This window comes from Leucopleurus acutus (assembly GCF_964270905.1).
Source record: "Leucopleurus acutus genome assembly, chromosome: 20".
NCBI lineage: Eukaryota > Metazoa > Chordata > Mammalia > Artiodactyla > Delphinidae > Leucopleurus > Leucopleurus acutus.
In genome coordinates, this window is record NC_139162.1 from 47,443,875 (window position 1) to 47,471,383 (window position 27,509).

At 49.0% G+C, this 27,509-nt stretch overlaps 2 protein-coding genes across 2 annotated transcripts; both read right to left on the minus strand.

Moving 5' to 3' along the window:
• Positions 1-366: 366 nt before the first annotated feature.
• Positions 367-27,509, minus strand: CYP2F1 (cytochrome P450 family 2 subfamily F member 1; the record flags this gene model as incomplete). Its single annotated transcript, XM_082861901.1, is given in 16 exon segments — positions 367-475; positions 477-543; positions 1,667-1,814; positions 2,419-2,483; positions 2,486-2,504; positions 2,508-2,605; positions 3,454-3,595; positions 3,995-4,014; positions 4,017-4,170; positions 4,475-4,635; positions 25,292-25,502; positions 25,504-25,571; positions 25,820-25,953; positions 26,841-27,040; positions 27,330-27,431; positions 27,435-27,509. Coding segments are annotated over 16 exon segments (1,773 nt in total).
• LOC309976506 (cytochrome P450 2A13-like) lies at positions 22,363-25,624 on the minus strand (the record flags this gene model as incomplete). The annotated part of the gene is given in 7 exon segments (XM_082862126.1): positions 22,363-22,544; positions 23,067-23,142; positions 23,146-23,212; positions 23,757-23,815; positions 23,819-23,919; positions 24,069-24,206; positions 25,410-25,624. Coding segments are annotated over 5 exon segments (426 nt in total). The 5' UTR covers positions 23,861-23,919; positions 24,069-24,206; positions 25,410-25,624.

Below are 27,509 nucleotides of genomic sequence, written 5' to 3' on the forward strand. Positions count from 1 at the left end.
TTGAACTCATCACAGCCAGGTGTTTCCCCTCTCTGCAGCCAGACCTTCCTTCTCCCCATCCTAGAGGACTATCCTCCTCCCTTTAATTCAGCCAAGGCAGGTTCGAATCTATTATAATTTATTATAAATTGATACAAAATCCCCCAAAGTGTGCGCAATAGAACGAGTTCTGTGGATAAAACAAGGCATGCACTTCCCCTTCCCCTTGGCTTTCTCTGCCTCTGGGGGCTCAGAAGGTAAAGACAGGAGCGATGGGGGATGGGCATGCGGCAGGTGAGGGGAAGCGAGTGTGACAGCGAGAGGGATGGGGCGCAGGGGAACGAGCGGTCCTCAACGCTCACTGGCGAACCTGGAAGGGATGCGGCGTCAGCGGGAGCGCAGGCACAGCTGGAAAGGCCGCGGCAAATTGCAGAGGCCGGAGCTGAGCGGGGTCAGGTCGACGTCCTCGGGCGCCCCCAGCGGCTCCAGCAAGAAGCTGCAGGATGGCGGTGAGGAAGAGGAAGAGCTCCCCGCGCCGCAGCGAGTCGCCCAGGCACAGCCGGCCTCCCACAGGGAGAAAGGGTGGGCAGGAGCAATGAGACAAGATGGGGTGAGGGGCGCCCTCAACTTTCAAAGGAAAACATGAGAATAATGGCTGGGTACTCACGGACCCATCCATCTAAAAGTCTGGAAAAGACAGTTTAAGTAAATTGTGGACCTGCTGCAAGTGCAACATTGCAGGGGTTCGAGTCCCAACTCTGACAGTACTAGTTTCCTGATCTTGGGCAAGCCACAGTTTCTGGGTAGGTACCTGAAATGGGGAGGGTAATAGTGCCTCATTTTGTTGTTGTGAACATATATAATGCTCTAAGCACTATACTGCTATTTATTTAATCCCCTTAATAACTCCAAGAGGTGGACCTTTTTATGATCTTCATTTTATAGATGTAAAAACCGAGGCACAGGGACGTCCCTCGTGGTCCAGTGGCTAAGACTCCGCACTCCCAATGCAGGGGGCCCCGGTTTGATCCCTGGTCAGGGAACTAGATCCCCCATGCCGCAGCTAAGAGTTCGCATGCCGCAACTAAAGATTCCGCATGCTGCAACTAAGACCTGGTGCAGCCAAATATATAAATAAATACATAAATAAGTAAATATTAAAAAAACAAACAAAACCGAGGCACAGAGAGGTGAAGGAACATATCCAAGGCCACACAGCTAGAAGATGACAAAGCTGGGCTCTGGCAGCAAAGCCCAGCTCTTAGCCACCACTCTCAGAGGTAGCACCTGGTGCACAGTAGGCAATATGGTAAGTTACCTATTATTATTCACCCCACCCCATTTTCTAATACTGAGTTAAACAGGAAAGATTTTTTTCAGCCGGGTAAAGACCAAAGCCAAGAAAAACCAGGACCACTTCAACTGCGCCACCCAGTGGAGAGACTGACAGTGACCAAGTCCAAGTTAAATTACAATATTATCCTGACTCTCTGCCTCCCTCCGTGGGGATTTCAGTTGCTATCGGCCTATAGGAGCAGAGTTGGGAAGGAGAAGGAAATGTCTTTGCATCTCCAAAGCTGAGGATGGGATGGGACGAAGAAGTGAGAGGGTTTGGGGAGTGGAACTAGGCCTGGGGAATGCAGGTGGAATACGGGGCCCAGAAAGACTGGATCTTGTCCCTGACCACTCTCACCGGCTGAGAAAGGCATGAAGGCAGGGCTCTTCTTGAAGGACTGATTGGCAACCAGAAAATGCTCAGGGTTGAATTCCCAGGGCGTCAGAAATTGGCTGGGGTCGTAGTGGACTGTATTAAGGAGGGTGATGATATCCGTGCCCCATGTGGGTGGAGAGGCAGAATCAGTGGTGTTAGAAGGGCTGGGAGGTTCCCAAACTAGGATTTCCACTGTGCAGAGCTGGGAGTCCTGGGGACATGATAAGCGGTGGTGGAGCAAAGGACTCCACAGGGGTCCAGGAAGTCTAGGGTGTGGGAGTCTAGGGTTCCCAGTGATGGGTGCTGGAAATGGTTTTGTTGGGGTCTGAGCCAGGGATGCAGGATACCCCCCTTGTAGGAACAGATTTGGGGTTCCTGGGGTGGGAGTGCGGTCTCTGAGAACAGTATTTAGGTACAGGGGCTCCCCAGGATGACGTCTCAGACCTTGGGGATTTCAGAGAAGGTCTTAGGAAAAGAGCCTGTCATAGGGAAGAGGTCTGGCGTTCAGGATGTGGTCTAGTCCACTATGCTGTGGCATACGGCTGAGTTTCTGGATTCAAGGGCCTCAGATGTCTGTTGCTAGGGCTTGGGTTGCCAGTTGCTAAGGTCCGGGGTGCTCATTGCTAGGGCCTGGGATATTCCTTGCTAGAGCCGCAGATGCCTGTTGCAAGAGCTTGGGATGCCTCTTCCTAAGGTTTCAGGTGTCGTTTGCCAGGTGTCCAGAGCACCTTGGGTAGCAGGAAGCCTTGAAAAGTCGTGTCCCGAGTGACGTGGTGTGGAAAGCTCATGGGATGACGTCTGCGAAGCGCTGCACCTAGTGGATCACCGCATCTGTGTAAGGCATGGCCGCTCGGTCCTCCAGCGCAGGCAGCCACGCGCGTCCCAACACGCGGTCGATCTCCTCCTGTACGCGGGCTGCAGGTGGAGGGGGGAGCGTTGTTGAGGGTATCAGCAGGCTTGACTGTGCTGAGAAGAGGTGTGTGACTGCGTGTGGAAGGGGTCCAGTCAATGCTTTCCAGTCGGGGGGCGGGCGCGCTGCAGGGATGCATGTGAAGGTTAGCCGGAGCTTCGGAGGGAGGCATTGAGTTCAGAGATGTAGGTGAGGGCGTAAGTTTCGTTCGTGCCAGGGCTCCTAGGGGCGGGGTTGTGCGGAGGGGGTTCGGGGCTGCTTAGGGTCCAGGCCCCTGATGGGATTGCCGGCGGGACTTAGAGGACCAGGGCTGCAGGAGGATGGATGGAGTGAGTGGGGTGTGCGGGAGAGCTGAGAAATCGGGGGTGAAGCAGGCGGCAAGACCCAGTCGGTCTCCGCACAGCGTCCTGGAGGCCAAGGTTCCGCGAAAGACCCAGAGGTGGGGTTTGGGGAGGCGGGGTCGCAGATTGTGAGGTGTGGGCCGTTCAGACTGTGTGGGAGGATATGGGTTCCTGGGGAGGCCCGGTGGCTGAGGCTCTGGGGCCGGGCTCTGGGCGGGCTGCGCGAGTTGTGTGGGCAGGGTCAGAGGTGGGCGGCAAAGCAAGATCATGCGGGAGGGCTCTGCGTCCCGGCAGACCCGGCAGGCTGTGTGGACCGCGGGGACCACGTGGGTGGGGTCAGCCTCCGGTGGGCTTGCGGGTTTGGCTGTGCGACCCAGGCGCGAGCTGGAGGCTCTCACTCCAGACTGGGCTGGAGCTCATTGTTTGTGGGCGGGGCTTCGAGGCGGGAGGAGCGGGTGTGCTCTACCGCGCCGTGTGGGCGGGTCTCCCCACCAGGCTCCCGGCGCTCGCACCTTGCACTTTTGGATACTTCATGAGCGCGAGGAAAGCGTGGCGCAGCGTGGTACCCACGGTCTCGGAGCCTCCAAAGAGCAGATTGTGTGTGGTCATCAGCAGAGTATCCATGTGGAAGTGGCTCAGCGGGTCCTGCTTCTCCTGCGGGGGATAAGAGGTGGGGATGTGACCAAGGCCGCGGGGAGATCCTGCGGGCTCGGATCCTGTGCGACCCATTCCCCACAGACCTGTACAACTGCTACTGGGTGCCACTTCAGCCCCTCCTCTCTTTAACTTTCTTTCCTTGGGGATGCTGGGGAGCGCGGAAGGGCAGGGTAGGGAGAATCTCAGCCGCGGGTCCCACTATAACAAATCCTTAAGGATTTCTTAAAGAGCTGTTAATTGGCGGAGGCCCCGAGTGGCCCCAGCAGAGCCAGCTGTTCCAGCTTCACTTCCCGGATGTGGGGAGATTAAACCCAAACGCGCTCAACTCGGGATCCTTGTTGGTTTGAGGCAGGATAGCAGGTCAGACCAGAGATGAGACTTCCAGGCAGGGCTTACCTGTGCCATGTTGGTAAGGAGCAATCAATGACGTCCCGGGGAGAGTTTGGGTCGAGGGAGGCCTGGTGGTCACAGACACTGCGGGCGATGAGGTCCTTCATGCGTCCGAAGTTCTGGAAAAGGTGTTGGTGCAGCCCGGGCACCCAGTCCAGGAGGCTCGGAAAGATATTGTACCGCTGAGGATGGAGCAGAGCTGTAGGGATTAGGAGGAACAGACAGGCAGGGAGGTAGGGTGCGTGCGTGCGTGCGTGCGTGTGTGTGTGTGTGTGTGTGTGTGTGTGTAGCGTGGGGCGGGGGCTATGTGTAGGTGGAGCCCCTGTGGAGTGGGCAGGGCCGCATACCTCGGGGGCGGGGTCAGAGACAGAAAGGGGCGGGGCCTTGCAGGGCCAATCGCAATTCCTTCCCTGCCCACTGCTTCCCCTATATCCCTGGAAGGGCTGGACCCCCAACCCTCTCGCCCGTGGAACTAGGCCTCCTGACCTCTCCCCAGGGGCTGCTCATGATTTGGAACTTGTCATTGATGGGGTGGATAAGGGTGAGCAGACGCTTATCGTCGTAGTCGAAACGGGTGCCGAAGATCACGGAGCAGATAATGTTGGACACCGAGCGGCTCAGCACAAACTTGGGGTCGAAGGGCTCGCCTGAGGGTGAGGGGCTAACGGGTCGGGGAGACGCAGTGTGCAACACACCAGACCCCAGGCGGTAACACCACTAGCAGCACAGAACACAGGCTCCTGGCAACCTAACATGCAGCATAACAACACCCCAAAAGTATCTGGCAACACAGCATACAACACAATATTACACACAGTGTCTGACAATACAGTGTCTGGCAATACCAAGCTGCCGTACAGGATATTCTCGGCAACACAACTCACAGCATACACAATACACCAGACACACAGCATACAACACAATATTACACACAGTGTCTGACAATATTACACACAGTGTCTGACAATACAGTGTCTGGCAATACCAAGCTGCCATACAGGATATTCTCGGCAACATAGCTCACAGCATACACAGTACACCATACACACAGCATGCAACACAATATTACACACAGTGTCTGACAGTACTACAACCTCACTTGGCAATGACACACAGCAGCACAACCTAACACCCAATGATCCGACGACCCAACAGATCACGGAAAACAACATGAAAACAACACATTCCTGCATTAGCCATTACATGATAGCACGGCCCAGCAAACTGAACCCGGAGTTAAATAGACATAGTTTGGATCTTGGCTTGGACTCTTAGTCTAGGCATGACCTAGGCGAACCGACTTCCCTTCTCTGAGCCTCAGTTTTCTCATCTGTAAAATGGGTGTGTTCTGGAGGGTCTGGTCCGACTGGCAGTGGCTGCTTCAGATGTGTGCTCAGGAGCTCTGAATGTGTCTGGGGGTAGAGGGGCTGCTCTGAAATCATCTCCGTCCACACCACCTTGTCCCCCTTTTTCCTAGTTCTCCCAGTGACTTTTAATCCCTCCCATCTTCCTGCATTATTTGCATGGGTCCGGGGCTCACAGCCAGCTGCAACGATGCCCTGAGTGGGTTCCTTGGGAACCCCACCTCCCCCTCCTATAGGCTCACCTCAGCTCTTCTCACTGTGGCCAGTGGTGTCCATTTGCCCTGGATTGGGGGGAAATCTTCTCCATTTTTTGCCACTGGGGACCCTGGATCTGGTTCTGGATCTGGTTTGGGGTTACAGAGCTCTGGCAAAATGAAGGGGCAAGGATGGGGGCAGGATCTCTGTCCTGGGCAGAAGTTTCCTCATTCTCTGGGGGCCCATTTTCACAACTCTTCTCACCCTTTTCTGTCTCTTGCAGTTTGTCTCTGAAATTCTGTATGTGTCTCTCGTTGCTTCTGCTTCTGAAATTTTTGTCTTTTTTTTATGTCTCTGTCTCTCTCATTCTCTCTCCCTTTGTGCCTCTGGGTCTCTATCTTTCACCCTCTATTCCATCTCTAATTCCCTTTTGCCCTTTCTCTCTCTCTCTGCTTCTTCCTCCCTGTAATCTTTCTCAGTCACCATCTTCTCCTGACTGTCTGGGTGTCTCCCTGCCTCTTTTTCTTTCTGTCTCTCACACCTCCAAGAGCTGGACTGCAGTGGACAGGACTGAAGCCAGGCTAAGGTTGAAGGAGGATTTGGGAGAAGGGTGGGGCAGGCAGAAGCCTCAGGAGAAAGGACCTCAGACGTGAATGGTAGCCCCGCTACTGCCCACCTACACCTCTGATCTCTGGTGGCCTTGGCCTTGCAGCAGCTTGAAGCAGGGTTTCAGTTCCCGGCCAGTGATTGTGGTCAGTTCGCGGTGGTGAGAGCACCGAATCCTAGCCATAGACCACTGGTCAGCGACAAGGCCCCTGGCCCTTCAGCTTTGCAGAAAAGAATTCCCACAAAGACGGAAAGTAGTGAAACAAGTATTTATTAGGAGAAAAAAGTACAGTACGTGTGGATAGACACACGGGCAGACTCAGAGAGAGAGTCATACCCTTATGGCAGTTTAAATCACTTATTTCTTCCAGGTTTCCTTTGGCCAATCATTTCGATTTGCCTGGCTCAGAGTCCATATTCAGTTTATCTCAGGACCCTGCCATATGTGCGTGCACATCTCTTAGCCAAGCTGGATTCTACCGAAGAGGTCTGTGGGCAGTTAGCATCACTTACTATGGGGTGGCGCCCCTTCCCATTTTGACCTCGAAGGAGCTTTTCTGTGCATGTGTAGTCGGGGAGGTCTCCTGACTTAGAGAATGAGAAATAAGTGGTCTCTTGTCTTCTATCTGAGTAGGGCCCAGCCTCCTCCCTCGGTTGTCCTGCTATGCTTGTCTTGGAGTATTGGTCCACAGGGAACAAATCTCCAATTGCTTTACCCTGGGGTGGGGGGGGGCATTTACCTCCTGCCTCACCTCCACCTCCGAGGCTCTCTTAAGCTCCCCACCAGCTCTGTCTGCTCTTGGCTCCCACCCCAGAAACTGGCCGCAGTTACTCAACTCCTTGCTAGGTCAGAAGGGCAGATTGCAAAAACCTGGAGTTGGGCTAGGACTCCAGTTCCTGGAGGTTAGGGTTGGGGAGAGAACCCCAGAGGTCAAGGGTCTGGGAGGCCAGGTGGAGGTGTTGGTGACCCCCCAGGTCCGTTGGTGGACACGATGGTAGTTTTCCCATGGGGGCGGGGGAGGAAGTGCTTGGAGGTTCTGGGGGATTTGACACCCCAGTCCCAGGCATATGTTGGGATGGAGGAGGGGCCCATGCTATTATTTAAGTCCCAGAAAGGCAGGTTGGGGCAGGTCCTGGAAGAGGGGTGAAGGCTTGATTACGGGATTATGTATTTCTAGTTTCCCTCGGCATCTACCCCTACTTCTGGGGGAAAGGAGCAGTACTGGATGTACCTGAACCCCATAAGTGACATTTCCCTGACGCTAGAACTGGGTTGAGAGGGGCCTGATGGGACTGCCTTACTGGGGAACTTGGGATTCACGAGAAGGGGAGTTTTAAGGGGCTTTGAGTTCTTCTGGTGGTGTGACTTGTTCTCCTGCTACAGAGGGAACATGGGGTAGGGAGGGATGTATTGTGAGTTTCCTTAACCTTGGCACTATTGACATTTGGGCTAAATCATTCTTTTTGGGTGGGGGGGACTGTCCTATGAGTGGTAGGATGTTTAGCAGTATCTCTGGTCTCTACCCACTAGATGTCAGTAGCAGACCTCCGCCCAGATGTAAAAAATCAAAAATGACTCCAGTCATTATCTAATGTCCACTTGGGGGCAAAGTCCAACCCAGTTGGGAAACGCTGGTGGAGAAACTGAAACATACCAAGGGCAGCTGAACCTTCCTCATCTCTAATTAGCCTCTCCTTGAGCCCCAACTGTTACACTTTTTCCTGCTCCCTCAAACCTCCATGACCCTTTCCTTCCACATCACTCTGCTGGTGGTTCCATTTCTTATCCCATAGAGAAAATAGCAACCGGAAGAGAATTAGCCACTATCTCCATCACTACGCTCACTCACCTACCAGAATCTGAGCCACATATGCGCCTTCCGGCTTGCGGGATCTTAGTTCCCCGACCAAGGATCAAACCCATGGCCCCTGCAATGGAAGCACAGAGTCCTAACCACTGGACCGCCAGGGAATTTCCATAAATGTTTTTATATTTTCCCTGTCCCAGCCCTGGAATCAACCACTTCTCTAAAGAGTCCTGGTTCCTTTTATTGGAAGATGGTATTTAGAAACCAAGATCTGGGTATTAGCTGGGCTTATTGCTAGTGGGATATCCTTGCTTATTGGCCCCCTCAGTGGACAAAACTTGGAGAGCTCTCTCTCTTTCTCTCTCAAAAACAATTCATATTGATATCTCTGATTTTGATCTAACACACAGGGTCCATTCTAGCTTTCCCTATTTGAAAATTCTTTTTAAAAATTAATTAATTAATTATTTTTTGGCTGTGTTGGGTCTTCATTGCTGTGCGAGGGATTTCTCTAGTTGAGGCGAGCTGGGGCTACTCTTTGTAGCAGTGTACAGGCTTCTCATAGTAGTGGCTTCTCTTGTTGCAGAGCACGGGCTCTAGGCATGCAGGCTTCAGTAGTTGTGGCACGCAGGCTCAGTAGTTGTGGCGCATGGGCTTAGTTGCTCCACAGCATGTGGAATCTTCCCAGACCAGGCCTCGAACCCATGTCCCCTGCATTGGCAGGCAGATTCTTAACCACTGCACCACCAGGGAAGTCCCATGAAAATTTTCCTTTCTAGCAAGAATTTGACTCTCATTTTTTTTTTTACAATATATTTACTTATCTGTTCAACTTTCATATGTACATAAAATAGTCTCACAATTGCTAACCCATACCCAGTAAGAAATAAATTTACTAACTAGAGTGTAGTATTTGTGTACAGTTTTTTTTGTCTTTAGACATACAATATACAGTCAAGTTTCTTTTTCCCAAAGTTACTTCAGTTAGTTCTTTTCATCCCCACCCTTTCTAAGTAAAACAGTTAGGTAAATACAGTATATAATTGGTAATACAGTTAGGTTCAGTTGTTACAGTTTGTATTCCATTTTGAGTTCCCCTACATCCTGGTGGATTTTTTAAATTTACATATGATAAAATTCACTCTTTGTGCTGTACAGTTCTATGGGTTTCAACAAATGCATAGAGTCATAATCCTACATACTCACAGTGAAGGAGGTGTTTGAGGGACCCTGAGTCCCATTATCCCTTTCTAATTCTATAATATATAATAATTTTGCTGACCCCAGAACTGTGATCAGATGTTAGCCCAAATCCTGGATCCCATGAAAGAATAGAGTTTTTAGCAGTTTTTCTCTTTCTTGTGTTCTGACTGCAAGATCTCCTGCTGCAGAAGAGGCACTGGAGAGGTTGCAGGAAGAGTTTGGAGAATTGTTGAGGAGTCTCAAGTCTACAGTGTCATGAACTGCAGGGAAGGGAGACTGAAGGGCAGAGTGAGGGAGAAGCTGAGGGGTAAAGGATGGGCCTGAATAGTAGTTTCAGTGGGAAAATTTTTGCAAGTGTTTGGCATGGGCACTGACCAGTCAGAATGGTTGCCAGCCTTTGACAAGAGTATGACGGCCAGGGTCTACTGGGTGATTCCTAGCACTAGAGCTGCTTGTTGAATAAATGAGCTGCATATTGAATAAATGAATGAACTGTGTTTTTCATTTGTTTGTTTTGGTTACATGCTCTCTAAGCACCCAAGTGCTCCTCTAGGTTGGGTATCAAGGAATAGGGGGAGTTTGGGGATAGACGTCCCAGTGCTGGCTTCACCATCCCACAGTGGAAGGGAACTCTCTGAAGGCTCCAAGCTCCTCTGCACTGTCCGTGAGAATGTTTTCTTCCATGAGAACTTTTCTTCAGAACCTGGTACCTGGACAGCACCACTCTACACTTGGGTAGGTGGGCTGTGCACAGGGGCCATACTAGATGCTATGCCTGGGGAGGGAGGATGGAGTAGCCCCAAAGGACACAGCTCCGGGTTTTCAAAGGAATCAGAAATTGGGAGTAGTTAACACACCAGTCAGAATGGCCACTGTCAAAAAGTCTACAAATAACAAGGACTGGTATGGGTGGGGGGAAAAAGGAACCCTCCTACACTGTTGGTGGGAATGTAAATTGGTGCAGCCACTATGAAAAACAGTATGGGGATTCCTTAAAAAACTAAAAGTAGAGGGCTTCCCTGGTGGCGCAGTGTTGAGAGTCCGCCTGCCGATGCAGGGGACACGGGTTCGTGCCCCGGTCCGGGAAGATCCCACATGCCGCGGAGCGGCTAGGCCCGTGAGCCATGGCCGCTGAGCCTGCGTGTCCAGAGCCTGTGCTCCGCAGCGGGAGAGGCCACAACAGTGAGAGGCCCGCGTAATGCAAAAAAACCCCCTAAAAGTAGACTTACCATATGATCCAGCAATCCCACTCCTGGGGATATATATGGAGAAAACTCTAATTTGAACAGATACGTTCATAGTTCATAGCAGCACTATTGACATAGTTCATAGCAGCACACAATGTTCATAGCAGCACTATTGACAATACCCAAGACATGGAAGCAACCTAAATGTCCATCGAGAGATGAATGGATAAAGAAATTGTGATATACATATATATACAGTGGACGATTACTCAGCCATAGAAAAGATTGCAATAATACCATTTGCAGCAACATAGGTGGACTTAAAGATTATCATATTAAGTGAAGTAAGTCAGACAGAGAAAGACAAATACCATATGATATCATTTATATGTGGAATCTAAAAAAATGATACAAATGAACTTATTTACAAACCAGAAATAAACTCACACACATAGAAAACAAACTTACGGTTACCAAAGGGGAAAGTGGCGGGGGGATAAATTAGGAGTTTGGGATTAACATATTCACACAAACTATATATAAAATAGACAAACAACAAGGAACTATATTCAATATTTTGTAATAACCTATAATGGAAAAGAATCTGAAAAAGTATATATACCTTACGTATAAATATATATATATAATATGTATAGCCGAATCACTTTGCTGTACACCTGAAACTAACACAACATTGTAAATGAAGAAATTGGGAGGATTTGGTGATGGAACCAGAACTCGGTTGACTCAAAGTACTCTTCTAATACCATGTGAAACACAGTTTAAAAAATCTGCAAGCTGGGTTTAGCTCCACAGACTGTATTCTCTGTTCTCCCGGCTCATCTGCTTGCCTCACTCCCTCACTTCATTAAGGTGTTTGCTCAAAGTCTCCTCACAGAAGCCTGCTCTGACCATTTTATCAGAAAGAGCCACCTCCATTCCTCTGCAGCTGTTACCTGCTGTATTCCCTGAGGCCCTCACTACTCCCTGACATTAGAATAGACACGTGTTTATCTAGTTACAGCTTCTCTGCCCTCCTAGAAAGTAAACCCCGAGAGAGCAGGACTTATGTCTGTTTGCTACTATGCCCACGGTGCTTGACACATAAGTGCTCGAGGAATGTTTAGTGAATCAGTAGATGTTATGGAGGTGTGGACTCTGGAGTGAGGCAGACCTGGGCATGAATCCCAGCTCTGCCTCACCCTTTCTGGGTGTCCTAGATAAGGGACCACTCCTTTCTGAGCCTCAGTGACCTTGTCTGACAAATGGGGATGTTGGTCTCTGCACCAAAGTGTTGTTGAGGGAACTCAGTGAACTCAAGCATGCCACAAGCTTAGCAAAGCACCTGACAGTGTGAACAGCTGGTACCTGAGAACTGTTCTTAATCTTTCCTGGGCCTCCCAAAGCCCAGGTAAAGGTACCCTGATATTCTCTCCCTGGGTGAGGCACGGATGAAAAGGGAGGGAGAATTCCAAAGAAGAGGCTGAGGTGCTTTGTTCAGTGTTAGTTTACAGCCCTGAGGCTGAGTTGTGCCCCAGTCCTGAACCTTTCCTCTATGTCAGTGGCAGGTGAGGGTGAGAGAAGGGGTGGAGAGAGATGAGAGTTCCAGTCCCACCAAGCACAGCCCCAGCTCTGAGACCCCCTTGCCACCCCAGGAAAGCTTTAGAAAGGGTTTGAATCATTGCATTCTAGAACCTGAGAATCCCAAACCCACCCCACTGACATTAACACCTGGATTCTTACAGAAGGGAGCGAGAATAAATTGCCCCCATGTCCACCAAATCCTTTCCTGAGCCTACGTCCTTTCCTACATCTGCCTGTGGGAATGCGAGGTGGTACTATCTCTTTCCCCTCTGCTCCTGGGCACAGGGAGCTCCCTGAAGAGAAGAACACTCACATCCCCCCATTACAACCCTGGGGACTCAGAGACACTCCCCCTCATTGTTCCTTCAGCCTCCCTTTGGCATGTAAAGGGTCAAGGGCCGTGGGAATGTGGCTTCCTTATTCAGTCATAGACTTGGAGAGTTGGCCTGGGGTTGAAAGCAGAGATAGGGGAGCTGATGAAGTGAAGACAGACTTAAGGAACTGGGGGTTTGAGTGGGGCAGATGGAGAGGAACTCCCCCCTCCTTCTGGGGGCACATCAGTGCGGGTGAGAACTACGCATTAAGCAGTTCCACTACGCAGAGCAATGGTGGCTGGATTGCAGAAGAATACGCAAAGGAGAAATCGAGAGGAGCGCCCACTTGGAAGAAATCAAACAGCCACAGATGTTCCATCTCAGCAGAACAGATGACAGGTGAATACTCCCGAAGGACTGCGAGGAAAGGCTACACGTGCAAGAGCTTCAAAGAAGGGGGAAGAAGGGGGGGAAGGGGCACAAATCAGAAAAACACAGGAAGACATCAGGAAGGGAGTTATCACACAAGCTGACAGTCAAAGGCACACTCCGGGAGGTGGAAGACCCCAGAGGTGAGAGTGAAAGACAGATGGAGAAGGGGGCCTGATGAAGCAGCCCAAATCACTTGCTGGTCGTCTCTCAGGTCCCTAGGGGGATTTAAATGTAGGGGGGTAATGGACCTAGAGACTGTCATACAGCGTGACGTTAAGACAGAAAGAGAAAAAATACCGTATGTGTGTGGAATCTAGAAAAATGGTATAGATACTATTATTTGCAGAGCAGAGATAGACACACAGATGTAGAGAACAAACGTATGGATACCAAGGGGGAAAGGGGGGGTGGGATGAATTGAGAGATTGGGATTGACATATATACACTATTGATATTATGTACAGAATAGATAACTGATGAGAACCTTCTGTAGAGCACAGGGAACTCAACTCAGTGCTCTGTGGTGATCTAAATGAGAAGGAAATCCAAAAAAGAGGGGGTGTATGTATATGTATAGTTGATTCACTTTGCAGTACAGTAGAAACTAACACAACATTGTAAAGAACTATACGCCAATAAAAATTAATTAAAAAATAAAATAAAATAAAATAAATGTAGGGGGAAGGATTTGGGTATTCAAGGGCTTTGAATGCTGGGCTGAGGAGCCCAGACTTTGTTTCCTAGGTCCCTAAACAAGGATGCTGAGGGATCTCACTGTACACAATGTTTAACTCTTGGTTGACTAGTCAAGACGAGCCTAGGAATCTCCTGGCTGAGAGCGGAGGCAGAGGGGACCCTCACGATGTGCATACTCAGAGGATGAAGGAGATGAGTCTACTGGGGAATTAGGGAGTGGTGCAACAGGGGAGGGATGACTTCTCTCTGTGACCCGGTCTCCACCATCACGGACCCTGTCAATTTCTACCCAAATCACTACTTACCTCCTCTTCTGCCTCTAGTCCCCAGCTCCTAGGTGGAACCAGAAGAATCTTCCTCAATACGACCTTGTCACTCATTCATCAAGTCAACAAGTATTAATCGAGGACCAACTAACTACAGTTGACCCTTGAACAACACGGGTTTGAATTGTGTCGCAGGTCCACTTGACTTGGATTTTTTTTTTCAGGAAATATGTACTATATGTACATGATCAGGGTTAGTTGAATCTGCAGATGTGGAACTGAGGATTCAGAGGGCCGGCTGTAAAGTGACAGGCGGATTTTCCATTGCCAGGAGGCAGCTCCTCCAAACACTGCATTGTTCAAGGGTCAACTGTAGTCACTGGGAATACAGCAAAGAAAACAGAAAAAAAAAAAAAAGAAAGCCCTGTTCTCACGGAGTTGACACTCTAGTCGGACTGTCTCCTGTGTACAGCTATGAGAATTTTTCTAGGGTCGATTGCCGCAAGTAGAATTGCTGGGTTGCATATATGTGCAACTTGAACTAGGCTAAGCATTGCCAAATTGCTCTGCAAAGTTAGCTTAACTAATTTATACTCCCACCCACAGTATATAAAGTTTCCTGTGTTGCCCTTCAATATTTGTTCCTATCAATTATAAACTTTTGCTAATCTGATGAGTGTGAAATATCTCATTTTAATTTACTTTTCTCCAAATGATTACCGGGTTGGGCATTTCATGTGTGTATCGGCCACTCCCTTTCCTCCTCTGTGAACTGCCTTTTAATACCTTTTGGTTTTTTTCTTGTTGGTTTATAGGAGTTTAGTCTGATCACTAATCCTTTGTTGGAAGGGCCAGTCCCTTTTTTTTTTTTGCGGTACGCGGGCCTTTCACTGTTGTGGCCTCTCCCGTTGCGGAGCACAGGCTCCGGACGCGCAGGCTCAGCGGCCATGGCTCATGGGCCCAGCTGCTCCACAGCATGTGGGATCTTCCCGGACCGGGGCACGAACCCGTATCCCCTGCATCGGTAGGCGGACTCTCAACCACTGCGCCACCAGGGAAGCCCCGGGCCAGTCCCTTTTTAAAAGCTCGTCTGACTGGGTCAGGTCCTCCCAGGATAATCTCATTTATGATTAACTCAAAAATCAGGAGATTTGGGACTCTAATTACATCTGCAAAATCCCCTTTGTCACGGAACGTAACATAGTCAGGGGAGTGATAATGCCATCCTATTCATACATCCCGCCCACACTTAAGGGAAGGGGATTATATGGAGGTATCGGTCATGCGGAATCATTTTCAGAATTCTGCTTGTCACAAATGTTGTAAGAAGTTAAACAATTTTTTTTCTTCTTAAAGGAGTTTTTGGTCTCATAGATTCTACTTTTTTTTCTCTCACTAGATTACCAGTTACCGGTTTATTATAAAGAATATTAAAGGATACAAATCAACAGGCAGATGAAGGGATACACAGAGGGAGGTCCTGAACAAAGGAGCCCCTGTCTTCGTGGAGTTTGGGACCTGGCACGTGGACGCGTTCTGGTTCCCTAACTTAGACGCTCTCTACTGTTTTGTTTGTGTGTGTGTGTGTTTGTTGTTGTTGTTTTGTGCTTCACTCATTTCTGCTATTTGAATGCCAGGCTGAGGAGCTCAGACTTTGTTTCCTAGGTCCCCAAACAAGGATGCTGAGTGGTCTCACTGTACACAATGTTTAACTCTTGGTTGACTAGTAAAGGCGAGATTAGCAATCTCCTGGCTGAGGGCAGAGGCAGAGACCCTCACGGGTTTCTTTCTTTGACCTTTTGAAAAGTCTTACTCTGTAATTATTTTAAAATTTTTTCCTGTATTGGGTGCTGAACTCATTAATTTTCAGTTTTCTTATTTTCATATAAGCACTTCTCTCTGAAGTCTGTATCCTTTAAGTATTGAGATGTAATGATTTCATCATTCAGCTCTAAACGTTTTCAATATCCAATATGATTTCTACTTGGTTCATTCATTGTATAGAAGTATGCTTTAAAATTTCTGAGCATTTTGGTGTTTGTTTTTCTCTTTTTGTTATTGATTTCTATTTTTTTTTTTTTTTTTTTGCGGTACGCGAGCCTCTCACTGTTGTGGCCTCTCCTGTTGCGGAGCACAGGCTCCGGACGCGCAGGCTCAGCGGCCACGGCTCACGGGCCCAGCCGCTCCGCGGCACGCGGGATCCTCCTGGACTGGGGCACGAACCCGTGTCCCCTGCATCGGCAGGCGGACTCCCAACCACTGCGCCACCAGGGAAGCCCCCATTTTTTTTTTTTTTTTACATTGTGGACAGATTGTATTGTCTATACTATTATTCCATTAACATTTATTAAGGTTTGTATCCTGGCCTGGTATGTGGCTAGTATTTGTAAAATTTCCATGTGTGTTTGAAAATAGTGAGGGTCCTCTAAGAGTTTAGGGTCCTCTAGCTGTTAAATGGGTCTACCTAATTAAGCATCTTTTTCAAATATTCTATACTTTTACTATTTTAAAAAATCTGTTTGATTTGTCATTTACTCATGGGGATAAGTTAAAGTCTTGTAATTTAGGGCTATATTGTTATGTGTCAGGATTTTTATATTTTCCAGGTGCATAGGTCCTTTTTTCACAATATTCCTGTAATTCCTAATAATTTCTTTTTGCCATAGTTTCAGTCTTGTTTCATATAAGTATGTATGGCCATATTGTCTTTTTTTCAGGAGACATTAGGCTGGTATACCCTCTCCTATTTATTTATCTTCATCCTTACTGTGTCTTGTGTGATTTATTTTTTATTCAGTCTATGAGTGTGGGTCATGGGGGGGTTATTAATTGCTGAGTATGGTCTGGTTTTACTTATTATTATTTTTTAGATTTAATTTTTAAAATTGAAGCATAGGGACTTCCCTGGAGGTCCAATGGTTAAGACTCCGTGCTTCCACTGCAGGGGACATGGGTTCGATTCCTGGCTGGAGTAACTAAGATTCTGCATGCTGCGCCGCAAGGCCAAACAAACAAAAATATTGAAGTAGTTGATTTACGATGTTGTGTTAATTTCTGCTGTACAGCAAAGTGATTCCGTTATACATATATATACATGCTTTTTTTTAAAACATCTTTATTGGAGTATAATTGCTTTACAATGGTGTGTTAGTTTCTGCTGTATAACAAAGTGAGTCAGCTATACATATACATATATCCCCATATCCCCTCCCTCTTGCGTCTCCCTCCCTCCCACCCCTCTAGGTGGTCACAAAGCACCGAGCTGATCTCCCTGTGCTATGTGGCTGCTTCCCACTAGCTATCTGTTTTACATTTGGTAGCGTATATATGTCCATGCCAGTCTCTCACTTTGTCCCAGCTTACCCTTCCCCCTCCCCGTGTCCTCAAGTCCATTCTCTAGTAGGTCTGCGTCTTTACTCCTGTCCTGCCCATAGGTTCTTCAGGTTGTGTAATAGTATGATAAGTTGGTGTATTACTCTTTTTATATATTGATGGATTTAATTTGCTAATATTTTGTTGAGAATTTTTGTATCTATATTCATGAGGGATATTGGTCTGTAACTTTCTTTTCTGTACTATCATTGTCTTGTTTTGGCATCGGGGAAATACTGGCTTCATAGAATAAGTTGAGAAGTGTTTCCTTATTTTCTGTTTTCTGGAACAGATTGTGGAGAAGGATGCTATGTAGCTAATATACACTGTGTTGGATATTACACGTCAAAGCCTCGTTTTTAATTTATTTATTTGGCTGTGTTGGGTCTTAGTTGCGGCACTCGGGATCTTTCGTTGCAGTGAGTGGGCTCTTCGTTGCAACGTGCGGGCTCCAGAGTGCACGGGCTCCGTAGTTGGGATGCGCCAGCTTAGTTGCCCCTCGGTATGTGGGATCTTAGTTCCCCGACCAGGGATCGAACATGCGTGCCCTGCATTGGAAGGCAGATTCTTAACCACTGGACCACAAGGGAAGTCCCAAAGCCTCATGGGCTTTTTTTTGTTTTTGCCCTCTTGGCATTATCAGAGAATGTAGGTATTACAAATAGATGGATTTTCCATATAACTGGAACTGATCTTTTCAATAGCAAATGGGAAAAAAAGTTTTTTAAAACTGAGGTATAATTGACATACATTATATTAGATTCAGGTGTACAACATAATGATTTGTATATTTTGTGAAATGATCACCACAGTAAGTCTAGTTAACATCTGTCATATACGTAGAATTTTTTTCTTGTAATGAGAACTAAAAAAATAAAATAAAATCACTTTTAACGTAAAAGCCACATTTTAATACTTGTTTTGTGGTAACTTTTTGGGAACCCTGTGAACCATTTTTTCTCCATTTCCTGCTGGATCCTGCTGGACCATTAGGGGGAGAATGGAATCTTGGTAGAGAAACAAGGGGTTCTTTCCTTCCTGTTTGCTTGTTATTCTGTGAATATTACCACAGCAACAGTCCTTCACTTCAGCGGAAAGGGCAGAAAAAGCATTCTAGGCAGAGGGAACCGTCAGTGCAAATGCCTGGAGACATAAGTAATCCATGCACAGTAATAGACGTTTGGTGAGCTTGGGGAATAGGATCTGTTTAGTGACATGTGATGAGAAACGAGATTGGGAGAGGAGGGCAGAGCCCAGGCTAGAAAGGGTCTTGGAGACTAGCCCAGGGAGTTTGGAATTTCTCCTTTAAGCTTTTGTTCTTCAAACTGCAGGTCATAACCCATTAATGATTCATGAGCAGCTCGAAGGGCTGCAACAAGCATTTAAAAAATAATAAAACAAAAGAGAAGAGAAGACTCTATCAGAGTGCCTCTCATGAGTAAAAAAGCACTGCTCCAGCTATACAGATATCCGTGTGCACGTGTGCGTACAGGTTTGCACGCGTCCTGGGAGCAGCCACATGTGGAACATCCTGAACTGAGTCAGGGGTGATGTGACATCTAAATGCCCATCCTTCTACCTCCTTTCTCCAAAACATTTCTTCTGAGAATCACCCCCTTCCTCCAGAGTTCCTCTGGGGGCAGGGGCTCCATCTGAATCATCTCTGGAACCTCAAGAGAGGCACACTGGAATCCAACTGTCTTTCATCCAAATCTGCCTTTGTCATGTCCTAACGGTGTTACTTTGAGCAGATTCTTTTTTTTTTTTTTTTGTAGACAAGAATGTCTTCTTCTTTTTTTTAAAAATAAATTTATTTATTTTATTTTTGGCTGTGTTGAGTCTTTGTTGCTGCGCACGGGCTTTCTCTAGCTGAGGCGAGCGGGGGCTACTCTTCGTTGCTGTGCGCGGGCTTCTCGTTGCAGTGGCTTCTCTTGTTGCGGAGCGCAGGATCTAGAGCACAGGCTCAGTAGTTGTGGCGCACGGGCTTAGTTGCTCCTTGGCATGTGGGATCTTCCCGGACCAGGGCTCGAACCCGTGTCCCCTGCATTGGCAGGCGGATTCTTAACCACTGCGCCACCAGGGAAGCCCTAGGCAGATTCTTTAACCTTCCTCTGAGTCCGTGTGCTCATTTGTAACAAGGATCATCATAGACTCACCTCGCAGACACTTTATTTGGTTGAATGAGTGCATGCCTAAGTGGTGTTATGGATTGAACTATCAGGAAGGTACTCTAAAGTCAGAACTCCCAGTACCTCAGAATGTGATCTTATTTGGAAAAAGAATCACTGAAGATATAATTAGTTAAGATGAAGTCATCCTGGAGTATGACTGCTATGCTTATAAAAAGATGGCCAGTAACAAAGAACAAAATAATGTCATTTGCAGCAACATGGATGGACCTAGAGATGATCATACTAAGTGAAGTAAGTCAGAGAAAGACAGATACCATACGATATCGCTTATATGTGGAATCTAAAAAAAATGGTACAAATGAACTTATTTACAAAACAGAAATAGAGTCATAGAGGTAGAAAAGAAACTTATGGTTACCAGGGGGAAAAGGGGAGAGGGATAAATTGGGAGATTGGGATTGACATATACACACTACTGTATGTAAAATAGATAACTAATCAGGACCTACTGTATAGCACAGGGAACTCTACTCAATACTCTGTATTGACCTATATGGGGGAAGAATCTAAAAAAGAGTGGATATACGTATATGCATAACTGATCCACTTTTTTCTACGCTTGAAACTAACATAACATTGTAAATCAACTATACTCCCATAAAATTAAAAAAAAAAAGATGGCCATGTGAAGCGAGACAAACACAGGGACGACACCATGTGATGACAAAGACAGAGTTGGGAATGACACAACTTCAAGCCAAGCAACTCCAAAGACCAAGAGCTGCAAACCACCAGAAGCTAAGGAGAGGCAAGGAAGGATTCCCCTACAGCTTCCAGAGGGAGCACGGCCCCGCTGACACTTGATGGTGGATCTAGCTCGCAGAACTCTGAGACAATACATTTCTGTTGGTGTAAGCCACTCAGCTTGTGATACTTTGGTCTGGCAGTTCTAGGAAACTCATACAAGGGGCTCAGCATGGTGTCTGGCACATAGCGGGCACTCCACACATGCTACTTGTGCCTGTCATTATGGCAAGAGTAGGATTCTTGTTTTGGTAGAAGAGAGTAGTGAAAAACAAGCTACCCAGAAACATCACCACTGTCATCCTCCCATTCCTGCAGCCACTGAGTTTTAAAGCTCAACACCAGGCTATGTTTCAATCTTCAAATAATTCCTGTGAGGAAGGAGACAGATGAGAGACTCAGGAAGGCCCAAAGAGTTAGCAGCAAAGCCTGGACCAGAATCCAGGGCTCCTGTTAACATCTCCACCCCAGCACTGTCTCTTTGCTGGGCTGGGTCACTGGCTCTTCCAGAGAAACAGAGCTGAGACTGCCCTATCTGGACAGGTGAGATCGAGGCATTGGTGGCTAGAAGGTGACTTCTCTTGGCACCTTTGGTAATGCCTTGATGGACTCCTGCTTTTTTTCCCTTTTCAGGTGTAAGTTTGAGGACTCTGGAGATTAATACTTGTTCTCGCTTCCCTTTCGTCTCCCTTCTTGCTGGGCAAAGACTTACTAGCCACTCTATCTTCCCCTGGAGATATGCCTCATTGGCAGAACCCAGCTAGTTCCAGCCCCTCCTTTCCTCTCTTGACTCTTCCTCAGAAGGAACTTTCAGCTTGGAGATCTGATGTTTGCCACCAGAGGGGCTGGGAACGCAGTTCCCAAGGATGTGGCTAAAGGAAACTCTGATGCTAAAACTCTAAGCATCAAGAGTTCCAAGCATCAGTAATTCAAATGTTCGGAGTCTAAGGTTCTGGGAATCCGAGATTCCAAGATTATGAATTGTGGACTCTGCAGTTCCAAGATTCGACCGTTGAGTTATGCCACAATTCTAAGATTCCCCCAGGTGAGGTTTCTAGAAACCTCTTAAAGTGACATGCACAGGAATGGATAAAGTTTGATTCTGACTCTGAATCGTTGAATAGTGTGTTTGTCATAATAAAGAGTGTGACCCTGTGGATCCTTATTTCCCTCCAATGAGTAGGAAGCAGCTAATTTGTGGAAACCGAGTTGCCAAACACAGATCATGGAAATTGAGAAACTTGAGAATCATAGCCTGTTATGAAACTTGCAGGGTTCAAAGGACCAGATTTCCTCTCACTTGACCTCAATCACTGGTCCTTCAAGTGTGGCAAGTTTTGTGGATGCGAGGATCTGTGTAGCATTTAGATCTAAGGTTAGATCTAACTCTAGATCTAACACAAAGATCTACAGCTGATGTGTATGAATGTTCAGATTGTGCAATGCTGAAGGATGCCACTTCTAAGGGAACATACGCTAACTTATCTGAGAGTGAGCAGGTGATTCAGACCCTCACAGATCCCAGATCCACCAGAGAGAACCCCACCTTCAGAAACTCATAGGAAATGTGACTTCCTGTATACACTCAGGAGAACATGCAATCATATACTCGAATGCCTGCACGCACACATGCGCACACACACGCACACACACAGACATGGCTGTGCTGCTACCAAACTTCTCCTGGCATTTTCTCTGAAAGTGTTTCTCTCTCCCACCCATTTCATTAAGAAGTCTGACTCCTGTCCCCAGGTCTGACTCTGATCGGACACAGTCGCCTTATCTGGTGTTGGGCACGAAATATGCTCTGGCATCCGAAGTGTGCATGAGTGGGCAAGGGTGTGGGCAAGTATGTAGTGAAGCCTGGTCAGCTGCCTGTCAGGGCTCTGGAAAAAATCTCCTGGACAGAGCTGTTCAGATTGTGTAATAGTATGATAAGTTGTTGCTTTTTCATTTGAGGAATGGGTGCTTTTTAAGAATCTCCCTAAATGACTGTGGGCTAAGTATGGCCATCCCTATACAGATATGTGTTCATGTACTTGCTGAGTACTTACTTGTTCTCTGGACCTCATCTTTGTTACCTGTAAAATGGGCATGAATACTGTTCCCCGTGACATAGGTTTGTGAGCGTTAAGTGAGGTGAGTATATGACGCTTTTAGCATAGAGCTGACACAGTGTACTTGTTCAATAAATAGTATCTGTTATTGTTACTATTCGAAGTATAGTATAAGGTTTCTTTTCCTCTCAACCCGCCTCTAGCAAGGTGAACAGAGTCCGTTTGTTTCTTCCTCTCCTATCCACCTTGCCCCTTCCTTCCCCTGACCCCCGTCCATCATCCCCCCATCCTTAGCCCCGCCCTTCCCTCCCCCATTTGCTCCTCCCACCAGCCCCACCCTGGCACAGCCCTGGCTCACCGGGGCAGGAAGCTCATGGTGTAGTTTTGTGGGATGGTGACAAAGCCGACGTGTTTGGGGGACACGTCGATGTCCTGGGGCGACTGCGGGGACTTGAAGTGGAAGTTCTGCGTGATGGTGGTGAGGAAGAGAAAGAGCTCCATTCTAGCCAGGCCTTCTCCGAAACAGTACCGCTTTCCTGAAGGAATAGGGGGGAGGCATGGGGTGAGGCTTGTTTTCATTGCTGCCTGCACCCCACTACCGACCCCCGGCTGTATTCTCCCAGGGAGGATGGGCTGGAATATCGAGGCCTGAGAGACTTTCAAAGAAGTTGCTACTCCTCTCTGAGCCTGTTTCCCTAGAACATGGGGTGGGGTGAAGCAAAACAGGCTGTAGCAGTGGGAACTTTAGGTGCCCCTTCTCCTCAAATACACACTCAAATATGGCTGCTGTGCCATCGCCTTTCTAGGAATCTGAAGAATCTAAGTGACCTTGGACAAACCTCTGACTCACTCTGGGCCATGATATTCCCCATCTCTGAAATGGGTATGATCATCCCTTTTCTTTTGCCTGGGCCCAGGTTCTTGGTAGTTATGGGGGTTGCAGCTGGTTGGCGCCAAGGTATATGGTAAGAGGGACTTCCAAGTTGGAGAAAGATACTAGGTTACACCTTAGAGATGAAGGAGGCCCCTGTTGCTGTTGGCCTGGCAGTGTGTCTTACCGATGGAGAAGGGCACAAAAGCATCACTCCTCTTAAACTGCCCCTTCTCATCCAGGAAGTGCTGGGGGTTGAAATCTCACGGGTTGGAGAAGAGCTTGGGGTCTCTCAGCATGGAGCCCAGCATAGGGAACACTTCGGTGCCCTGGCTGGGAGGAGGGAGGGGACTTTGAGAAGGTGGAGCGGGGGATGGGTGTGCTGAAAGCACCTGGGGGTGGAGGGGGAATTTGTGTGACCTAGGTGAAGGGAAGTGGGAGGCATGGGAGTTGGGGTCCTCTGAGGGAGGAGCTTTGGGGGACATGAGATTCATGGTCCCGAGGCAGGAAGTTTGGCAGCCATGGGGTTCATGTCCCCTGAGAAGGGAAGTGTGAGGAACATGGGCTCTGTGTCTCCTGGGGCAGAAGTTTTCACAGACATGCAGTTCATGTCTCCCAAGGCAGGAGGTTGGGGGAACAAGGAGGTTATGTCTCTTGAGACAAGAATTTTGGGGGGGACATAGGGTTCATATTCCCTGAGGCAAGAGGTCTGGGGAGATATGGGATTCGGGAGTGCTGAGTGGGAAGGTGGAAGGGACACGGTCGTTGGGAAAGTCTTTGAGGGAGTGGGACAGGGGCTAGGAAGCTTCTAAGGGGAACGGAGTGCGGGGTCACAGGGAGTGGGTTGGAGATCCCTTTAGGCTGGGTGGGGCAGCACCTTGGAGAGGAGGGAGTATCCTTGGTGATTCTGCGGGCCGGGCGCATGGGGATCACGTCTCAGAATCTCTGGATCTCGTGGATCACCGCCTCTGTGTAAGGCATCTTAGCTCCGTCCTTGAACTTGGGCTGATGGTTCTTGTCAATCTCCTCATGGGTTTCGGCTTGGGGAGGAGGGGGAACGTGTTTAGCTATTGTGAGGACTCAGGGCAGGGATGACCGTCCAAGTAGGTACAACATGCATGACATCCACGTGTGGCACGGACATAAAACATTCAGGCCGTAGGCGCTGCTGGTGCAGGGTCTTGTTCACCTGGTCCTGCCAAAGTCACCCGGGAGGTGCAAGGGGAGAGTCTTGGGGGATGGCCTAGAGGCGCAGGCAGTGGGCACTTGGCTGGTTCAGTGTGGGCCCTGGCAGGTATTTCGTCACTGAGTAGAACATCTCACAGAGCTGAGGGTGGGGAGAGCAGAAGGGAAGGGAAGGACAGCTGTCAGTGCTCAGGACCCAATGGGAGTCGGACCTGTCGCAGGGCAAGGAAGGCACTGGGTTAAAGGCACCTACACAGATGTTTAGGTATTTCGATGGGGCTGGATGGGAATAGAGATCTAAGTTTTCACATGAGGTAAGTGTGAGGGACCCTGTCCAAGAATTAAAGTGAGATGGACTGGGACACATATCAGGTTTCAGACGTTCAGGTGATGCTGGATTGGAGCATACATCTGGTGTTCGTATATTCAGGTGAGGTTGGGTTGGGAGACACCTGTCCAGGTGCTTAGCTATTTAGGTGGGACTTGGAAGGGGGGGTCACCTAAGTGTTTAGGCATTCAGGTGGTCTCAGTTGGAAACAACTGTGTGGATACTTAGGGAATCTGGATTGGGGGCTTCTGTACAGGTGTTAGGGTGTTCAAGTGGGGCTGCTGTGCAGGTGTTCAAGCGGGGAGATACCTGTTCAGGTGTTCATATATTCAAATGGGCCAATAGGGGGCACTTCTGTAGGTATTTGAGTGAGCTGGGCTGGAAGACACTTATTTGGGTGTTTGGGGAACAATCTGTCCAGGTGTTTACATGTTTAGGGGTCTTGGTTTGGGGTACCTGTCTAAATGTTGAGATATTTAAGCGAGTTGGGTAGGGGGCACTGTCTAGATATTCTAGTGGGCTGGTTTGGGACACCTGTGTAGATAACCAATGATTTTGGTGGGCTGAATTTTCCTGCACCAGGTGTTCAGGTAGTCAGAAAGTGGGCTGAGGTGATCTCTTGTCCAGGTGTTAAGACATTCAGATGGAAAGATAGAATATCTTAAAAGGGAGCATCTGTTAGATATTAAGGTAAGTTGGGGTGAGGACACCTGCGCTGCTGAGAAGAGAAAGCTGGGTTGAGCACATGTATCTTGCCTGCAGTGTCTATTTTTTTTCATTCTTTTTTTTTTTGGTGGGGGGGAGCATCTTTTGAGATATCCAGGTGTGTTTGGAGACTGAGTATTGGGCACCTGTCCCGGGTTCTGGTGCAATTGTTCAGTTGTCCGAGAGTGGGGGGCTGGTTTTGAGGGGATCCTGTCTGTTGGAGGATGGGAGTTTGGGGCACCTGTCTTGGTGTGGAGGGGCAGTTGGCAGGTTGAGGTAGAGGCATGGTAGAGCCAGGCTGGGACAGGTTACCTGGCCGGTAGACGTAGCTGTGAACTGGAAGCTTCCCAGCATCATACGCAGCAGTGACAGAAACTCTTTGTTCTCATAGTCAAAGCGGCCCCCCGAAGACGATGGAGCTGATGACACTGGAGACGGTTCGGCTCAGGAAGAAGGTGGGATCGAGGAAGGCGCCTGGGGGATGGGGTGGGGTTAGGGAGAGACAGGGATTTGGGGGAGAGTCAGCTTGGCGGTGTGATGCCAGTCTGCGAATTTGAGGAGGGCGCGGAAGTGCTGAGCCAGACTTCCAGCCTCAGACCCCAGAGCTGGGAGGCCGGACGCCTTCGCCCAACCTGGACCCCTTCCGGGGCCAGGATGCGTGTGTCAGTGCGGGCTGTCTTCCTCCTCCTCCCCCTCGCACTCTCCGGGGTCCCCCCACTCACCGTGCGTGCCCCGGCAGGCCTCGATGAGGAAGTCCGCCTCCCCCAGGATGCGCTCCTCGATGCCGCGCTTGCCCACGCCCAAGTCCCGCAGTGCGGTGATGGAGAAGCGCCGGAGCTGCTGGGCGCGCTCCCAGCTGCCGAACGCCAAGCCTGCAGAGGGAGCGTAGGAGTCGGGGCGGGGCAGGCCCAGGCCAGCCGCCTGGCCCGGAGAGCGAGAGAAAGGTGGGCAGAGAGAGAGCGAGTGGGAGATTGAGCGGGGAGGGGAGGGGTGGGAAGGGAGGGAAAGAGGGTGGGAGGAAGCAAGGGAGGGAGGGAGGGGGGTGGGCGGGGGAGAAAGAGAGAGACAGAGACAGAGAGAGACATACAACTCAGAGAAATGCAGAAAGAGGTAGAGACCGAGTTGCAAGAGCAGAATCAGAAGGAGAGAGGCAGGAAAGATACACTGAGAAAAGAGATACAGAGACACTCACAGGAAGAGAAAGAGACAGAGGAGGGAAGGAGGGGAAGTGAGATACTTGGAGATCTGGGAGGTGGATATAACAATTGTGAAGGATTCTAAAACTGAGCTGGAGAAGAGAGAAAAATAAGGAGAGAGAAAGAGAGAGGGTCTGGGAGGAGGAGAGACTGTTACCAGGAGATGGAGGCACGGGGATTTTGAAACAGAAATAATGTGAGATTCTAAGACTAAGAAAGAAGAGAGAGAGGGAAGGAGAGAGAAGCCTGGGGAAGCACAGAAGTTGAAAAGGAGAAAAAGACAAAAAGGCATAAGGAGATAGAGGACCAGGGTTCCAAAGCAGAAGTTCCAAGAGCTCCTAAGAGATGCAGAGAAAGAAGAGACATCTAGTGAAAGAGAACAGGGAGATAGGGGAGAGAGGCAGGGAGAAGCGGAGATGCAGAAATGCTAAGACAATTGAGAGACAGAGGGGGCGGCAACCACGAACAGGAATGGGGACAGAGAATGCCAGAGGAAGTCAGGACGAGAAGGCTGGGGACACTGAAGCCATCAAGTCTGCCTGACCACACCCCCTGCCCCACGCCCGCTCTGAGGTCCCCCTCCCCATAGCCTTTGAAGAGCCAGTTGAAGTTAGCCTGCTTGCCTCGTCCACTGAGTTCCTCAGCCTGGTCCACCAGAGCCTCCGTCACAGTGTCACATCCACACAGCACCACGACCCGCCAGGGCCCCAGGTGGACTGTGGACACAGGGCCATAGCGCTCGCTGACCTGATGGAGGTGAGTGCGAGTGGTTAGAGCAGCCTCTACTCTGAACTGGCCCTGTACCCAGATCTCCCATCCCGAGATGCATTTCCCTACAGGTTCTGACGGTCAAGGAGCTGGGCATCCCAAGGTGTGGTCTTTCCTGGCCAGGACCCTGACACTGAATCTTTAAAACTCCCCTTTCCTTTCCTATGACTCTGGTCCAACATTGTCAATTCCCAGCCACAAAGCCCCAACCAAACTGGGCAGGCCACCACCCCTGTCCCATCCCACCCATCTTTCTGCCTTGGGACACCTTCATGAAGGAGTTGTACATCTGCTTGGTGTTCAGGTGCAGGTAGTTCCCGACGAAGGGCAAAGGGGTGGGTCCAGGAGGAAGTGTCCCCTCGAGCTTCCTCTACCGCCAGACAGACATCAAGACCAGTATAGTCAGACAGGCCAGCAAAGCCGCAGGAAGCAGCCCTGAGGCCAGCAT